Source organism: Podospora pseudocomata, chromosome 6 (genome assembly GCF_035222375.1).
Source record: "Podospora pseudocomata strain CBS 415.72m chromosome 6, whole genome shotgun sequence".
NCBI lineage: Eukaryota > Fungi > Ascomycota > Sordariomycetes > Sordariales > Podosporaceae > Podospora > Podospora pseudocomata.
The window spans coordinates 2562632-2580758 of NC_085890.1; the positions used below are offsets into that span (position 1 = coordinate 2562632).

Genomic DNA, 18127 nt, shown 5'->3' on the forward strand with positions numbered 1-18127 from the left:
CGCTGGAGCAGCAGCTCGCGGGGGCTCTCGTCGAGGGGGGGGAGATGTGACGGCTGTGGCGGCGTCACCATATATATACCACTGGAGCGAGCCAAGCCAGGAAGCTTGGCTCACTTGTAGCTTTTGATAGCAATCACAACAGGTTTGGCGCAGTGGTCTGCCCTGCCGTGACAAGGAGCATAGAAGTGGGTGTAGGGTATTTAGAATGTGAGGTCAAGTGATGTGATGGTGTAGTAAGAACATGCAAGATTAGTGAATAGTAAGGAATGCTATGACAGCGACATGTTCCCGCCTCCGAGAGTGCTGGCTACCTGATGAGAGATATACGCATGGAAGCGCATACTTTGCAAGTCATGTATAGGTACAGAACTAGTGAACATGTGAACACATTCTATGCGTCGTCCTCTTCACCTTCATCGCTCACCCAATGTCCTTCATCGTCCTTGTCCTTGCCCTCGTCATCTTCATCCTCCTCATCCTCCTACTACGCATTGTCGTTTGTTACTGTAGCCGGTTCAAATTCCCAACCATCGATTGATCCGTACAGGTCTTGATGTAGATCATTGACTATATCGGATATGTTAGGCCTTCTCCCGACTTTGTTGCGTAACATTCCAGGTAGAATTCTCGTGACAAGTCTTTTTTAACCCGCTGGAATACCCGCCAGCCTCAAGTCCTCCCTCAAAATTCCCCGAAGGTATCTTTTAATTGATGGAAGCTTCTTTGCAAAGACGTGCACACCGAACCTTTCCACCTGATGATCACCCTCCTCCTCCTCCGTGTCTTCCTCCTCTGTGTCTTTCTCCCCTTGTCCTTCTCCTGCTCCTTATGCTTCTCCTTATCCATATACTTCTCATCATCCATATCCTTGTCATTCTCATCATCCGTATCCTCCTCCTCCTCATCCGTATCACCCTCTTGATCCAGATCCGGCCAGGGGTTCAGCTTACAACGTTCCCACATCAAGGTCGCCACTATTTCGACGAATGTGCACCCCAAGGAATAGACATCGGTTTTGTCGCAACGCGGGAGGTTGTTGATGACCTCGGGGGGTCTATAGCGATGGTTTCTGATGTTTGCATTACCATCGGAGCCCAGTATATCCATATCATCCCTGAAACCGTCGTATACTCCAGCAAAGCCGAAATCAATTAGTACCACACGTCCACGGTGGATCAGAACGTTAGGCGGTTTGAGGTCCCTATGTCGCAGGCGGATGCTCCTGCATGATTTGCATCGCAAATGCCAAATCTTCAAAGGCACTGAACAATACCTGCTTTGTGTCGATATGAAATCGACTGTAGCCGAGGTCTTGCTGAGACTGAAAGGAGTCTTCGTGGGTGTGAATAGGCTCTTCGGATGTCATCGTTGGTGTTATGCCAGTGCGGTACAGTTCCATGGCGGTTTCCAGGTCACCACCGTCAGCCATGGGGTAGAGAATCAGAGAACATCGTAGGGCATTGGGGCTCACCTCGCTGGGAGTGGTGTAGGCCAACGCACCGCGGACGAATTTCTGACCGCCGCCCGCCCGGCGCTGTAGTCTGCTGAGGACACCGACCTCTCTTACGAGAGCTGCATGTCGGGCTTCCAATTCCTCCTGGCTGGCATCAGGGAGGCATTTCCGTGCGTACAGCCGGCTCGATTGAATGTGGATGACCTCGTCAACGGTTCCAAATCTGCCGCTGCCGAGGTTTCTGGTGTGTCGAAAGTGCCGAGACTCCTCGGCCTGTCCGCTGAACTTCAGGATATGGAGCCTGCCACCGTATTGCTCCAGTTCGAGAAGTTCCGACTCTTCGTCTTGCCCCGTGTGCCACCTATCGACGTCTTTGAGGTCGGGGAACAGCCCAGAATTCACGGCTCCTGTCGATTCATCTCCTTGATAGTATGACTGGGTCTCTGAGGGCGCATCTTCTTCCACCTCTGGCAGCGCATCATCCTCTGAGGGTGCATCTTCTTCCCACCTCTGGCGACACATCATCCTCCGCGGGCTCAGATAAAGTCCACATGTACTCTTCAGTCTGTTTGTCGACTAGATTGACAACTACTTCAGAGTCAGACACCACATACGCTTCGGAATCGGACATCTTGCACGCCTGGCACACAACCTGAATCTGATGTCAGCGGGTTTGTCTCTATCGTAGTGGTTGCTAAGTTTGTTACCTTGGAACAGACAGCAGAGAATGCTATGTCAGGCCGGTAGCGAGGTATGTCAGGCAAGAAAGCATGAGAAATAGAAGTTGATATCTTTTGATTTCCTTCGAAGGGGGAGAGGCCTCTTTTCGACTTGACAACTACACACGCCCTCACCACGAGAGGTCATGTGCCACCGGACTGTATGCATGCACAAAGAGCTCAATCGCGACTCTTTTCGGCAGCATATACAGCCGTTGGGCTACCTGGCCTGTGACCTCTCGACCGAATGTAGCGTTGCAAGTCTCAGGTAAAAATATAAGCCAGCGGCTATCAGTTTCTGAACAGAAGCATTGTGAGGCTGCGTCTTGAATAATGCACAAACGACTGGCTCTCAGAAGCTGTTTATGCCTTTCAGCCACATGTCTTGACCAAGCAGAGCGGTGGGAACCCACCCACCTAACGCACGACGGTCACTTTGGACTCGGAAGCAGGCTAAGCTGCTGGTGATCGCGGCCCATTCTTTGCATGTAACACAATCCAGAGTGAGGGTAACCTAGGTATCTATGTAAGTATATGTACCCCTCCTCCTCTTGGTAGATTTGCAGCTACCTATCTGCTCAATGAGGAGAGAAAAGATATTGCCAAAAGGTAAGGTAGGGAGAAACGGTCTTTTGAAAAAGTTGCGGTACGCTGGCGAAAGCTCAAAAGTCCATCTAGTAAGCATAGGCAAGGCATGTACTTGGGGCGAAGAAAGAGATGTAGGCTTGACAGAACAGGCCCTGTAATAGATTAGGGTACCGGACCTCCCTTTCAAGCGACCACTCACGACCAGACTTCTCCACGGGAGTCTTTCTGCTACTGAGTGGCAGCGAAGATCGTCGCCCATTAGGTCGGCTATTGGAACCGTTATTTTTTGAACGCCTACACCCTGGCTGAGCCGGGTCAGGCATATCCGCAGCGTTCAATCTTTGGCGGCCTGTTTGCAAGACGATCAACTCGCATCCTTGGCCTGCTCCAACCGGGCATCTTCCGCGCCTGCACGTTTCCAGTAAATGGTCAGGTTGTGGCGATTCGCCGGCACGGAGAGGCGCTGATACTTCATAAAGTGCTGTTTTTCACGGTCCAACGTCCAGTCAGAGGAGACGAGGCTCGGCATAAATATCATTGGAGTTTCTAGAGGAGCTACATGCATCTCCTCGGTCTCGACTGGGCCATTCGTCCCTTCTGTCTCCTGAAACCGTAAGTCATGCCGGCCTATCCCCGTTGATAGCCGCCATGAAGTGGCTACACATGAGACCAAGGTGCCATAGTAGGTAGATCATCAGAGGAGTTCTTTGATATACCCGCCGAGGCTTGCGGATCGTGTCAACATGGCGGCTCGCGTGGGATAGACATGGAGAAAGGCTTCCATAATTGTTCAGCCATACCATTGCCATTGCAACGTTTAGCTACACCAAACGGATTTCGTGGGCGTCAAGTTCAACAAGGCTCTACTTCGCCTCAGCACTGCCCATTGCTTCATTATGGTAGCCACTCCATTTCTTTTCTCCGTTCAAGAGGTACGATGCTTGAGGTAGGGTTCCTAAGGTAGGTACCTAAGTGGTTTTAAGGGTGCTGCCTGCGTACAGTTACGCCATGCCGCTAAATACGCAGTATCAACTGGATCTAGTTCTCACGAGGTAAATGCCGATGCATTGCAACAACATAAATGAACTAGCATGGTCTCATAATGCGTATGAAATAAACACAGACAGAAGCAAAGCCTCCTTTCCAAAAGCTCAATGACTAGCTCCTTGGCTATTACCATGAACGACAAACTCAATACCAAGCAAGCCAAAACCTAGAAACAGAGCACTCAAAGCAGTAAGCATGACAGTGAAGTTGGTGAGCATGTTGAAAGCGAGACCTGCCTTGAGTAGGACAGATGACCAGAAGAAGCTTACTCTGGATGAAGTGAGATCACTGCGGAAAAATATTCGAAGCGGGTATCTGAAACTTGTAATGAGAGACCTATCATAACCCCAGGTCGGTGGTCCCACGGGGTATGCCGTTGAGGCGATGTCCATCTTCTGAGGGTGTGTTGGTCGAACACCAAGGTCACCGATGGCTGATTTCATCCAGTGATCTAGAATATTGAAGTGGGCTACCCCAGAAGCACTAGTTAACGATTGAGAGTCAAGGCCGCCTTTAACGAGGAAGGCGGTGATATTGAAATGGCCTTTTTCTGACGCTTTGCTCATGACCCTGCGCTTTTCAGCAATGGGTATTTGGTGATAGGCATTCAAAAGAGCCTCAACGACGTTAAGATGGCCGCCCTCCGCTGCTCTTTCGAGAGGGCTGATTGCCTTCTTAGTAAATTCGTAGGGGTGTGCACCACTGGCAAGCAGGATAGCAACAATGTTCAAATGGCCATTTTCGCAGGCCCTAGATAATGGTGTGTTACCATCGGCCTCCATCTTATTCGGGTCAGCACCTTCTTGCAGTAGCTGCACGAGGATGCTTTCGTCGTTGTCGATAGCAGCTTTCATGAGCGCATTGGATGGGCCGTCCTTTTTCTCGTGTGAGTTACCATCAACAGGACGGGCACCAGCATGTATCAACCTAGAAATGACACCATGGTGACGCTGTCTTGCTGCTCTGACGATGGCGCGGTCACCGCCTTCGCCTTCAGGCAAGTCAGGCAGCGCTCCAGCGTTGAGTAAACAGTCAAGCACTTCCTCGTGACCATTGTAGGCAGCACGAACGAGTGCGGAATATCCGAACCACCCGAGTTGGTTTGGGTCGGCTCCAGCGTCTAACAGGCGTTTTACAACCTCCAGGCCATAACGTGCTGCTCGTACGATGGCGGTGTCCCCACCAATGCTGTTTCGAGTGGGATGGATGCGACGGTTCAGGAACAAATAGACGATGTCGGTATGCCCATGTTCAGCAGCCCGGACGAGAGCCTTGTACCAACAATGTTCAGGCACCGATGGCAGCAACAGCTCCACGATAGCTAGATGACCAGGTGACGAGGCAGCAACAAGCGCCTTGGAGCCTGATGCATTGTCAAAGAAGTCTCCGGTGGTCATCAGGAGGAGGCGGGAAACGATTTGGGCATGCCCAGTTGCAGCCTCTCGATTCAATGATAGGACTAGATCGTCGTCCGCCAGAGCGGACTGCGAGCCTGACTGGATGAGCTGGTCCACTCCTTTGAGATCTTCCTTGTAGACCAGCATAACTAGAGCGCGGTATCTGTATTCGTTCTTGCGGTAAGGGTCAACGCCTGCCTCTTGCAGTCTGCTGACGACTGACCAATAGCCCTGCTGAGCCGCATGCCAAATCTCGGAGCTTCGAAGTTGGTCCGTGGCAGTGGTATTGGAGCACGTCTTGGTAATTTGGTTGACGACATCGGAGGGTCCGGGCATCCCCTGCTCACAAAGAAGCTGAACTGGTCTGTATTCTGCCCTGACCTGAGGCTCCGTCTTCTCACCGTTCAAGTGAAGAGATTGATTGACCAGTCAACTGCTGGACAATATCGAGCCAAACCTGTTCAGCAGCGCGAACGAGGGGCGTTGAACCGTCCATCTCAATGATACTCGTGTCAGCACCGTTTTCCATAAGAAGCCGCACAGACTCTCCACAGCCTCTTGCAGCCGCTTTGTGAAGGGGCGTGGACCCGTCATTTGCGCGAAGATTGACTTCGGCCTTGTGGTCAAGCAACAACTTCACACCATTTGGGTGATGCTCAGTAAACCACCCCAGAATCGAGTTTCCCTGATAGTCCTGGCCGTCAACATCGACAAAAACTGTTCTTGTTGGAGAATCCAGGTAATTATGGCGGCCTTGAAAGCAGGATCTCTGATAAAGGGTGAGTGCAGCACCCCAAAGATGGTGTTGAAGCCGTGCTGATTCCTGGCCTTGGGGTCGCCCTCGTTTTCCACCAGTGCCTTGATAACATCTAGGTGGCCATAGACGGCTGCGCGGTGTAGCGGAGTGACTCCGACGTGGCCGGCGCTTGTGACGTCTGCACCATGGGCTAAAAGATACTTGCAGCAGTCAACATGCCCCGCGGCGGCGGATAGATGCAACGGCGTCCACCCTGCACTAGTACGATCACTGACAGACGCCTTTCCAGAGTCGAGCAAGTCTCGTAAGCCTGGTACATTGTTCGTCGAGGCGTGGTACATGACTTCGGCGTTGATGGGGACTGTTACTGGAAAGGAGAGCCGTGGATAGAAGGAAGGCGACCCTCGTTGATCGTGAGTGAGACTCCAACCACCAATAACAGCGCGCTGAGACAACCACGAGACGGGAACTACTTCAAATGTTGCGGAAAAGCCTGTTGTCGACTGTTTGCTGTCTCCAGTATCGTTGCCAGGACGGTATTCCTTTGACGCTTCCAACGAAGACGTCCCCACGACATAACCACGGTGCCCAAATAGAAGTCATATTCGAATCGTCTTACGGTTTTATGCCTCATCTTTGGGCTTGTCAGACTCCCTGCCAAGTGCGGATAGGTATCATCGAGTGTCGTTCCAGCTCTCAAACTCTCCATCACGACCTGTGTGACTTGTTTGTTGAAAGCGTCGTTGTGTTTCATTTGCTGTCGAGAGAGCTGTTGCAGGGCACCTTGTAGATCTGGGTGGACGAGACCGCTTGGGGTGGCAGACGCTAGACCTAGATAGGGCGGCGATGGTAAAGCGATGCTGGTATGGTGGCAAGATTGACGCGGATCAAACACTCTCTGAATGGAAGCAAATTTGCGCTCGAGGCTAACGGTGGCAGAGTACGTACGCGTCAGAAGGTCATGCTGGCGGGGGAAATAGTCGTTGCCAGTACAAATGTGTAAGCGGTGTCAAGAATGAACAGTTGACAGTATGGGTCGTAGGGGGTTTGCCTGTATAAAAGAACCAGCAGGGTGGTGAGCACGGGCGAATTACGCCAGCTAATGACATGAAGGCCACGACGGCTGCCCCGAGCTCCGCTATATCGACACAGCAGCTCTTGCGCAGCGAAAGTGGGGTAAACGGAGAGGCGACTGGAAGAGTCAGACTTTGTGCGTTTGGATCTGGTTAATTATATGAAGTCAGCTGCTTGTGTATATATTTGTTCATGCCTGACGGCGTCCAAAGTAGGTAGGCAGAATTGAGACCCACGCTGGGTGGCTTTACTTCCAGCCATGCCGATGGTGGGAGCAGCCCTGCGTGATAACGCCTCATCTGGAGGTGCATCTCTCAGACACGGGACGTATACACTTATTGAAGGAATTATGACAGTATGGGTGCACAATCCCTCAACTCAGTTATGTTCGGTCTAACTAATATGTGCAATGCAGATCCAGTTGGCAAATAGTTCCCAGGCTTATCATTGTGGTTGTTACACTTTCTGAATTCTTGCACTTCACTTCCAGGTTCCCTGCATTTCACTTCCCTCGGTTGCACGGGCGTCCGTGATGGGTCAGTCGAACTGCCAAACCACCCCTGGTAGTGTATCCTCCTGAATATTTGAAACCAGTATCTACCTACGTTACTTTACACCCAACAGCGGCGGCAACCGACCCCTGTGATTAGAACCAGAGTTCAAAGCTATAGCATGGCAGATTCCACCCACTATTCCCCAATAGCTAAGGCAGGCTTCACCGCGCCGGCCTTGTACGACAAATACCGCCCGTCCTACCCCAACCAAGTCATCCATCGTCTCCTATCCTCTCTAAGTATTACTAATGGCGAGGTCTGCATCCTTGAGCTCGGTGCAGGGACCGGGAAGTTGACGGAAGATCTGGCTGCGTGGTCTCCCAAATTCCGCATCATTGCTCTCGAACCACACAGACAGATGAGGGACTTCCTTGCTCAGAAGCGACTACGGAATGTTACCGTGATGGACGGGTTAGCCCAGCACCGAGGTTCAAATCCGAGATGTGGCAATCCGCCTTCGACAGTTCAGTTGCCAAGCAGCTCTTCCGCTTACCATTGAACCTTGAGACTTGAAGGCTGTCCCAGATGGTTGACGAGACGGGCGCTAGAAAACCGCATATTTTCTTATTGTATGCTGCAAAGCGCGCCGCCTGAGAAACGGGATTGGTACAGGCGGCGGATTCGAAACATTCTACAGAAAGCTAGAGAAGACAACCAAGAGGGAAGTAGTGGGTTCAAGATGCGGTTCTCAACCATCGTGGCATGGGCTCACAAGTCCTGTACGACACCTTCGCAAAACCAAAACCAGGCTTAAAGTCGTTACATGATATCCTGCCATATCCTTCAAGATGTAACTCTTTACCTAGGTACTCTATGTGTAGGCACCTTTGTAATTAGAGGGTCAATCGCACGGGCAACCGGCTACTGACGTAAGCTAGAGTTTGGCGGCATCTTCAATTCCATTAATTCCTCTAGAGCTACTGTAGTTGATGTCAAAGGTGAACAAAGATCCAAGAATGCCCAAAATTGGCTCAGCCGAGTTCAGGCAATAAGGCACCCAATCCCCTATTACGTTGATATCATGTTTTCTTGGCATTACTATTATGCACATGCTGAATATGAAGCATGTAGGTGGTACGATACGGCCGCGCTGTTCAAGCAAGAGACTGGACATGATCAGTAAGGTGTCTGGATCCTACTACTCCTTAGGGGCTTGGGACGGTACCTTAATAGTTAAGGTAAGAGCGACAGTGTGGACTTTGCCGGGAGGCATTACTCTTATACATGTGGATGGGCAGGTGGGTATCTATCCTCGATGGTCACCAAGGTACCGTGGCGCCAGTGTCACGAACGCACAAGATGCGCACTCGAGGCATATCTGCCATGTCTTTTGTGGCTATGCTGATCCTTTGGGCTCTTGGGCACATATATTCACACAATGGCAAGGCAACAAACCGTTGTTCTCGCCTGTGCCAAGTGTGGCTGTGCAAACAGTAAGTGCATTCCGATATCACTGGACCGTGGAGTTGGCTGTGAAGAGACGCCAAATGCAACGCTGACGACCGATTTTAAGTGGATTGTTAGGTAGGACGGCCCAAAAGGCGGGACCAGGTCTCGGATATAAATGCACAATCACCCATCACCCTGGCGCCCTGTCTTCACCTCTCCATTTACGCAACCACAAGCAATGACATCCACGTTATTTTTGACGAAGCCCAGACGCCGCAGAAAGAAGATCGTGCCACTCCGCAATATCAGAAGAATAAGATCAGAAGACATCATCCACCACAGCATGGCTTCCTCCTCCTACTCCCAGCCTCAAGATCCAGACCAACAAAAGACTCTCACCACCAAAGCCTCCAATGAATCCCTCGCCGCCGCCTCAACGGTAGTCCCGGACAGCGAGGCCCCCACAACGGGAAAGCAACCACAGGCACCGACTCGGTACCTCTACTATGAGAAAGTGGGGGAGCCAGACCCGAACTATGTCCCCAAGCCGCCGTCAAAACTGGCCAAGTTCATGGCCAAATTCCAGAGCCCGATGGTGAAAGCGACAGAGGCCAAGAGACAGGCCGAGATTGACGAGGAGAAGAGAACGGGCATCAAGGTTTATACTCCGGCTGGGGCGCCGATGGGGAGTGGGCAGCACATTGGGAATGCGTTGAGTTAAAGTTTTTGAAGGGATGGTGGGAATTGTGGATTGGATGGCGGTTGATGGTTTACGAGGAGAAGGTACACCCTGCATTGGATAGTGCTGTTTGTTTCATGTTGCTATCGGTAGCAATTTCAGTTACATCTTCATGAGGGTGTTCACACAATAAGGGTGCCCAGATTGGTAACCAGCTCTGTCAGCCGCCTGCAGATAACTCCAGTCTTGGTCTTTGAAGCCTCATGAATTTCAACAACACCTTTTAGCACACCGAAACTGTTTGTAGTAATCTTACTAGCCCAATAATTTAGAACTATACACGACTAGCTACAGAAACGTTACATGGAGTACGCCTCACACGCGCCACTCAGCAAGCTATCAATGAAGTAGCGCTATCACACGAATGTTGCCGGTGATGACACACAAATCATTGCCAACTAGCTTCAACTAATATCATTGGACTGCTTCTCAAACTTCGTGAAAACATCATGTAGGTATTCTGATCACATATCAGACCTTGAAACAACAGCCACCAAACGCCACACACCTCTCAAAGGATCAAGCCCTCCGAACCTTCGTAAGCCAAACGATAGAGAACATAGTATGATCAGGAGTTTCCAAGCACTTCAAACCAGTGTTCAACAGCCACCCCAAGTGTCAAGTCACAAAAGTATCCCTCATCTCACGACTCATCTCCCACATACCCACCTTCCAGCCTCCAGCCAATCTCGCAAACAAAAATGCACCTCACCACCCCCCTCCACACCCTCCTCACCCTCACAACCTCCACCCTCGCCCTCCCCGCCCCGTCGACCGACCTCGCAGCAAGGTGCACCAAGCCCGGCGGTCCACTCTGCTAGAAACATGAGCCAGTAGTCCCCGAGGTTGAGCCCCGGTACCAGCCGTGGAGGGGCGCTCCCTGCTGGAAGAAGCGCAGCCCTGTCCCGGAACTGGAAACTCGCTGCACCAAGCCGGGCGGACCGCCTTGCTGGAAAGAGAAGCGTGAGCCGGAGCCGATGTGTGGCGGGCCTGGGAGGCCGCCTTGCTGGAAGCAGGTACGAGATGTTGGTAATGCTTTTCGTGTTAGGTTTAAGGAGCCAAAGGACTGACTTGGGAGGTTGAGGTCTGATGGGTCACTGATGAGAGGGTGACAGGCGGGGGGGAAGCAGGGCGGAGCTGGTTTGGAAATTGGAGATTCCATAAGGTAGTTGGATTTGTGTTCTCGTTTCAGAAATCTAGAGCGCTGTGGTTTTTGGGGTGGGACTCTGCTGAATGTCATGGTTGGCAGTTTGGTTGCTCAAAGGGAGACGTGTTTATTCCAAATCCCAAATTGGCATAGGTACAGCTTAAGTTGCTAGAAGGGGCGTGTTGTGTTGTTGGGGGGCAACCGGGGGAGTGATGCGCAGGTGCGTGCCAGCTGGTAAGCACGTTAGCCATGTCATTCGCTTGGTACTTGTTGTTTAAGGGGGAATAGTGAAGATGATCAGATGACCCGGCTGATGTATTGCACTACCCATCGTTATTCTCTCGTTCGCTGTGAGGATATCCCACCATGTACGATCCCACCCTTCCCCTCCCCTCCCCTCCAGTCCACAACACACGCCACCGCTAGAGCTTCACTCCTTAAGCCTAAGCCTGCTCCTCAAAATTCTCAAACCCAGCCGCCCTCGAAATATCAGCCACACTCAACCCCGCATCCGCCAACGGAGCCTGCAAGCTCGCCGCCGAGTTGGCATTCTGAATATCAGCCCCCTCCACGGCAGGATCAACCAAGGGAATGATTCCCCTCAACTCAGGAGTAGCCGGCAAAGCAGCATTGCTGCAGATTGTGGGGATGTCAACAGCGAAAGGGTTAAAGTTCTTCTCCGCGGCAACCAGGGCGGCGGCACCGGCAATGACCTGGGGGTCGTTGCCTAGGGTGGCAACAATCTCGTCGGCCAGTTCGAGCTAGGGGAAATGTTAGCAGGAGGGAGAAATGAGGTGAAAGAGAGGTAACGAACCTTGGCACAAGCACTGGCGCCAGCAAGGAGCACGCTGGGGGTCTGGCCGGCGAGGGTACCAGCTGCGCCTGGGGGACCGAAAGCGCCGAGAGCTTGAATGACGCTTTGGACGAGGCCTTCCTGTCCGAAACGGGCAGAGGCAACAGAAGCCAGGGTGGCGAGGAGAAGGGTCTTGGTTTGCATGGTGAAAGATGGAAGCGAAGCCAACTAGCGGTGTCAAAGGTATTAAATTGATAATTAACGGTCTCGCCGTGAGAAAAAGAGCGTGATCGAACCGGTCGGTCAGAAAAGAGTGGATAGGGAGATCAGGAAAAGGAAACAACTCCCGGGTTGGCGAAGAAGACTTCTTATAGGGATGCACATGATGGTGCCAGTGATGAGGTGATCACCAAAGGAGCCGGCAAAATAGTGGTTGATGTTGAGCCCCTCGGCGATCATACTGTTGTTTGCGACAGGAATTGGCTGGCAGTTTTTGGGTGATGTTTGAGGTTCTGCCGTGTTGCTTGTGCGGCAAGGCTCGGCGCATGGCATTTCCAGCAGAAGCCGATACAACAATGCCGTGTTGACTTGTGGAGATATCAGACGAAAGGATGATTTTGGGTGCTTTGGGTAAAATTCATCCAGGTTGTCAAGGACAATCGTGATCATCCAAACCGAGTTTCTCAGACTCGTCTCGGGCAGTCAAACCAAGAGGACATTGCACAGGACTGGGTTTTGGGACGGGATAATGCTGGCTCCCGTGTTGGTTATCTGTAGTCGCACGTGTTGAACAATCCTCTTGTCCGTGTGTGTGTGTGTGTGTGTGCATCCATCATACCACGTGGTTTTGCTGTCGTTTTGTTCCATCCCGTCGTGGGGGTGCCATCGTCGTTGATGTCTCGAGGTGGGGGGCGCTCTTGGCAGCAGACGTCACTTGGTGTCAAAGCTGAGTTTGATGGACGGCAGCAGGTGTCCGAACTGTCACGAACACGGGAAAAGGCGCTCTGGAGTCTCCTTGTTGTGGCTAGGCATCATGTGATGCCGCCTGTTTCTTATCGAGACCTCACACATTCTTGCTCTTGGCCACATCTCACCATCAACCCATAGACAGCAACTGTCATCCCATCAACATGCGAACTGCGACCGTTTATGGATTTTTTCTATTAATGTATCGTAATAATGTCTTGCCGGCGACCAAGGTGCCCCAAATACACCAGCGCGGGCTTGCTCTTCGATCAAGTAGGTACCCGCACTTGATGCGAAAGAGCAGTTATGTACAAGGTCAGTTCCCATCCAAACATCCCATTCCCGAAGCGCCCCCCATTCCCAAACCTCACCCCCCACCCAAATTGATATTACAGTAAAGGCAGAGACATATACACCGGGCTCGTATTCTTTTCGTCTCTCGTTGTCGTCGTCCGTACCTTTCCCAGCTCGGCTCGGCCATGTGGTGTCACTGCCGTCGAGCAAAGTGTAGCGAGGACGCCGTCTCGTCATTAGTTGTTATTCCCCGGAATTCCTTCGCCTCTTGAAGCAAACACTCTCCGGCTCCTGATGATGCTGTTCGCAGAAGAAAAATGCTCATGAAAAATGCAGCCACCCCTTCTTTTCCTCCTCCTTTCTCTTCTCCTCTTCCTCCTTGCGCTTGGCCTCTTGGGCTTCGGCCTTTTTCGCTTCGGCTTCTTTCCTCTTCTTTTCCTCCTCCTCCTTCTTCCTCTTCTCGGCCTCCTCACGGTCCTTCTTTCTCTTCTCCTCTTCAGCCTTGGCCTTCTCGGCGGCCTCCTTCCTTTCTTGCTCCTTCTGCGCGACAATCTTCCTCTGCTCCTCCTCGGTCATCTTGGCAAAGGCCTCGACGTTCTTGTCCCAGGTCTTGACGCACTCATCGTTCCAGTTGCACTTCTCAACCTCACCATAGGCAGGGTGGCTGTAGCGGGGATGTCTGCTGGGCCAGTTGGAAGCGTGGTAGTGGTGTCTGACGAGAGCAGCTCTGGCGTCGTGGTTGCCTGAATCCGAGTGGCCTTGGCCGGCAGCAAAAGCCTCGACGGTGAGGACGAGGGTGCGGCTCACGAGCTTGGATTCCTGGAGGTCGTGGAAGAGATCCCAGTCGACCTTGATGTTGGGGTCCTCCTTGTGAAGATCCATCTCGGCGAGAATGGCGGTGGTGAAGGCAGACGGACCAGTACCGCTGATGATCTGGTCGAAATCGAGCTTGACGTCGGCAAGAGGGACGTTCTGCTCCTTGGCAACACCATTGAGCCATGTCATGATCTGCTCAATGAGTCTCATCATGACGGGCAGCTGGGGCTTGCACATGAAGGTCCACTGGCAGAAAGAACGCGACTTGGGACCAAGAATGGGGTGATCCTTCCAGTCAGGCTCATCAATCTCGACGCCAATAACCATATCGATATCCTTGACGTTGTAACGGTCGGGGATGAACTTGGAGAGAGGCTTCAAGGCCTCAACATCGATATCGGCGTACAGACCACCTTCGGCATACATGACGATGTAGCGGAGGAGATCGGCCTTGACAATGGCAGCCTTGACGTCGCGGTAAAAGTTGACAATGTCGGGGCGGTTGAAGCCCTCGGGGCCAAAGTGCCACTCGACGTACTTCATGTCATTGTCGTCGGTCAACACCTCGTATCGGTAATCGGGGTTCTTGCCAACCCATGAGCGGGCGGTATTGATGTCACGCTCCTCGAATCTGAGAGGGTTGACCTTCCATGTCTGCCAAATCTTTCTGGGGAACTCGGTGCGGACGGCCTTGGGGGTCTGAGCTGGTCCTACTGGCGTGATGGGCACAGTTGGCGCAGCCACCACCGGGACCGGTGGACGGGCGAGGGCGGCGGCGTTCGAGGTGACTTCGCGAACGCGCGAGTGGAAAAGGTTCAGGTTAAAGGTGAAGAAGATGAGGATGATGGCGGCAACGTATATTGGGAGGCAACGGCGGAACTGTGTTGGTAGGCGGTTGCGGAACTGAGCTGTGGTGGCGGCCAAGGTTGGCGACCCCAATGGGGAACCAAGTTTGGACATCATGCTGGGCGACCCGATATTTGTTCGAGCGAAAGTAAAGCTACTCGTCAATTCCGTGAATGAATCGTGGTTTCCCGGTGGTACGACGTGGGAAAATAGCGAGCGCGGCCAGACAACAGTACTTGGAGTCGTGAGCTGGCTGACGAGTCGGTGTGCCGTAGTCTGGAAAAGTGCCGTTGGGCGACAACGCCTGACCCCAGTCCCCACTGGGATGTATCTCTCGAGCAAAAAAGCGAATGTGACGAGACAAAACGAGACGAGCAGGAGGTGAGGTCTCGAGACGAAGGAAAAAGTGGAAGAGAGAAGAGGAGGATACACGAGTAGCAGTATCACGAAGTCAGGTAGGAGAGAGAGAGAGAGAGCAAGAGAGAGGTCTAGGCCCCTCCAATCGGCGGCCAAGTGGTTCCTTATCTTGTCAGCACTGGCACCAGTTGGTGTCTGCCTCTGCCGGATGCAAACTCGCGCGGGAAATTCATCATGGGCGCGGCCATTTTGGTCACCTAGCGCCGACACCTTGCCGGGGTCCCCAGGCCCCAGATCCAATCATGGAGGCCCGAGAAAATTCTTCTGACACCGTCCACGCCCAGGGCACCAGGGGCAGGCCATGGACAGCTGTTTTCGCTATCTTCCCCACCACTCTCGCTCTTGTTTTCTACAGGTTCGTGCAGGTTTTAATTCTACTCTGATGAGTGCTTGATTCGTGGCGAAGCTGCTGCGACTCTTGCTGATCCAATCATGCCGTTGGCATTCGTGAGTGTCCCATCCGGCCGTCAGCCAGTGAGATCTGTCAGACACGATAGGGGCTGTTTTTCCAAAAACCGAATCCCCTGCCCGGTTGCGGGAGCGGTGCCCCACTGTAAAGCAGGCTAAGCTCACCAAGCTGCCAACCCCTGCTCGACGCGATCGGTCGTTGCCGTTTTTGGTAGACTTGTGTGGGACTGGCCTGTGCGCTATCAGCCAGTCATCGGTCGGGGCTATGGCGCACTGTGTAAACAGGCACACCCCAGATATCGCCTGGTGTACCGTGCACCCCCCCACCCTGTCTCGCTAGGCTACCTGGGCGGGCGTTGAAATCAAGATCTCAATGCAGGTGCTTCCTGGCTTCCAGCTTGCCATGGCCTCTCCGCTGGAACGCAGATACGGCGGGCGACAGGCGATGGTTAATTATTTCGTCATGATCAGTTTGTTCCCCGCGTTTGCATTTTCTGCTTGTGATTTTTCCGCTTTTTTTCGTGTAGATAGAGAGGGGGAGCGTGCGTTTTGATACGAACTGTTGCTGCCATCTGAAAACCCGGGAGGCTTATCCGGTGTTGATCCCGCCAATCCCGCTTCAACTTCAAGACCCCGACGGTGCCACAGTGTTTTCTTGATTCTCTCTGTTCAACCGCTGGCTCTCGGTGGATTTTCTTCTTTTTCCCCTGAAGAATATTTTCCAGCTGAGTGGTCTCGGAGTCGTATGCACTCACTGGTTCCCGAACCGCAAAGTTGACGACAAAACGACTTTTCCCCCCTCCCTCCCTCCGGCACTTACCGCGCTTATCTCCTGAGACCTTTTCGGCCCACAGCGGACAGATCGGAACCTCGACATCTTTGTTTACCTACTTTCCACTCTCGGGCAGGCAGACAGTCAATGTCGCCGCCTTCAAAATGCACTCCCTCCGCGAAGGCATCCTAGACGGCACGGGAAACGACTCCTCCTCCGCCATCAAGTCAACCGCCCCTTCCTTCTCCCTCAAAGCCATCCTCCGCGGCCTCCGGCACATCCTCTGGCCAAAAGCCGCCTCGGCAGACAGCTCTCCACGACAGCTCCGACCAACAGCCTACCTCGACGGTCTGCGCGGGTTCGCCGCCTTTCTGGTGTACATCCACCACCACCAGCTCTGGGCCCACGGCGCGGAGAGCCTGCAGTCTGCAGTATACTTTGAGAACGCCTACGGCTTCGACGGGGAGTTTCGGCTGTCGACCTTTTATGGCATTAGGAACTTTTTTACCGGGGGGCACATGGCTGTGGCCGTGTTTTATGTCATCTCGGGTTATGTCCTTTCCGTCAAGCCGCTGGCGTTGATGCAGAGCGGGGAGCATCTCAAGCTGGCGGATAATTTGGCATCGGCGTTTTTCCGGAGGTGGTTTAGGTTGTATCTGCCTATTATTGCCACTACGCTTGTTTACATCACCTCGTGGCATCTTTTTGGGTACTGGAACTTTGCCTGCCCTCCCAAGGAGACGTTCGGGGACGAGCTGTGGAATTGGTATGTCGAGTTCAAAAACTTTTCGTTCTTGTTCAAAGAAGGGGGTTGGATCTGGGTCAAGGCGAACACGCATACCTGGTCGATACCGCTCGAGATGAGGGGCAGCGTGATCACTTACATGGCTTGCATGGCGCTCTCCCGGGCGACGACTAAGGCGAGACTGGTGTGTTTGGTTGTGCTGGTGGGGTATTACCTTTATGTGGTGGATGGGTATTACGGGGCGTTGTTTGTCGCGGGGATGTTGCAGGCGGATTTGGACTTGTTGGCGAGGAGGGAGGGTGGGTATTTTCCTGGTTGGCTGAGGAGGTTGGAGAGGCACAAGACGTTTATTTACTATCATCTTTTTGTGGTGAGCATGTACCTTGCCGGGGTGCCGTCGGCGACGAACAAGGTGGAGGATTTGAGGGCGAATCCGGGGTGGTATTGGTTGAGTTATCTCAAGCCGCAGGCGGTGTTCGATCCGAAGTGGTTTTATCTGTTTTGGGCGGCGAATATGCTGGTGGCGGCTGTGCCGAGGATGGGGTGGTTGAGGAGGTGGTTTGAGGGGAGGTTTTGCCAGTTTTTGGGGAGGATTTCGTTTGCGTTTTATTTGGTGCATGGGCCGATTTTGGCGACGGTGGGGGATCGGCTGTATCATGTTGTTGGATGGGGGAGGCCGGTCGAGGCTGGGGAGGTGGACATGCTGGCGGCATGGAGGGATTTGTTGCCGTTGCCCAAGGTTGGGCCGATCGGGTTGGAGTTTTCGTTTTTGGTGCCGCATTTGATCTTGTTGCCGTTGACGTTTTGGGTGGCGGATATTGTGACGAGGATGGTGGACGAGCCTTCGGTCAAATTTGCGGCTTGGCTTTACAAAAGGGTTCAGGGAGGAGGGAAACCAGAGATGAAGCCAGAGAGTAACGAGATGATGCTGAGACTGGCTTGAGGCTAGTCGAGGTCATTGGTCAGGGAGGACGAAATTGGTTTATGTGTAATGCATTGTATGTCATGTTATGGCGTGGCTTCTTTTATCGTAATGATCATACTGGGACAGGTACATGTACATTTAAGCACATCCATGGCTGGCAAAGTATGGGTTTATGCAGCTGGATCATCTTGGTCACCCTCGTGTTTCTTGGTTTCAATCGGGTACGCTAGAAAGTGGCCACAATAAGGGAGATTCTGCACCTACAACTACAATCCGAGTGG

At 52.7% G+C, this 18127-nt stretch overlaps 6 protein-coding genes across 6 annotated transcripts; 2 read left to right on the top strand and 4 right to left on the bottom strand.

The window, feature by feature from the left end:
* Window positions 1-5840: 5840 nt before the first annotated feature.
* On the bottom strand, window positions 5841-6302 carry QC762_606270 (uncharacterized protein; the record flags this gene model as incomplete). The annotated part of the gene is made up of 1 exon (XM_062892316.1): window positions 5841-6302. The coding sequence occupies one exon, from the start codon at window positions 6300-6302 to the stop codon at window positions 5841-5843; it is 462 nt and encodes a 153-aa protein (XP_062740842.1).
* Window positions 6303-8967: 2665 nt separating this feature from the next.
* Window positions 8968-9699, top strand: QC762_606280 (uncharacterized protein; the record flags this gene model as incomplete). The annotated part of the gene is made up of 2 exons (XM_062892317.1): window positions 8968-9022; window positions 9215-9699. The coding sequence occupies 2 exons, from the start codon at window positions 8968-8970 to the stop codon at window positions 9697-9699; spliced, it is 540 nt and encodes a 179-aa protein (XP_062740843.1).
* An 835-nt stretch (window positions 9700-10534) lies between these two features.
* QC762_606285 (uncharacterized protein) lies at window positions 10535-10957 on the bottom strand (the record flags this gene model as incomplete). The annotated part of the gene is made up of 1 exon (XM_062892318.1): window positions 10535-10957. One exon carries the CDS (start codon window positions 10955-10957, stop codon window positions 10535-10537), a length of 423 nt encoding a protein of 140 aa, XP_062740844.1.
* Window positions 10958-11307: 350 nt separating this feature from the next.
* QC762_606290 (uncharacterized protein) lies at window positions 11308-11861 on the bottom strand (the record flags this gene model as incomplete). Its single annotated transcript, XM_062892319.1, has 2 exons — window positions 11308-11625; window positions 11679-11861. The coding sequence occupies 2 exons, from the start codon at window positions 11859-11861 to the stop codon at window positions 11308-11310; spliced, it is 501 nt and encodes a 166-aa protein (XP_062740845.1).
* Window positions 11862-13238: 1377 nt separating this feature from the next.
* QC762_606310 (uncharacterized protein) lies at window positions 13239-15659 on the bottom strand (the record flags this gene model as incomplete). The annotated part of the gene is made up of 2 exons (XM_062892320.1): window positions 15194-15659; window positions 13239-15099 (listed from the first exon to the last, which is right to left on the bottom strand). The coding sequence occupies exons 1-2, from the start codon at window positions 15238-15240 to the stop codon at window positions 13239-13241; spliced, it is 1908 nt and encodes a 635-aa protein (XP_062740846.1). The 5' UTR covers window positions 15241-15659.
* A 681-nt stretch (window positions 15660-16340) lies between these two features.
* On the top strand, window positions 16341-17864 carry QC762_606320 (uncharacterized protein; the record flags this gene model as incomplete). Its single annotated transcript, XM_062892321.1, has 1 exon — window positions 16341-17864. One exon carries the CDS (start codon window positions 16341-16343, stop codon window positions 17862-17864), a length of 1524 nt encoding a protein of 507 aa, XP_062740847.1.
* Window positions 17865-18127: the final 263 nt, after the last annotated feature.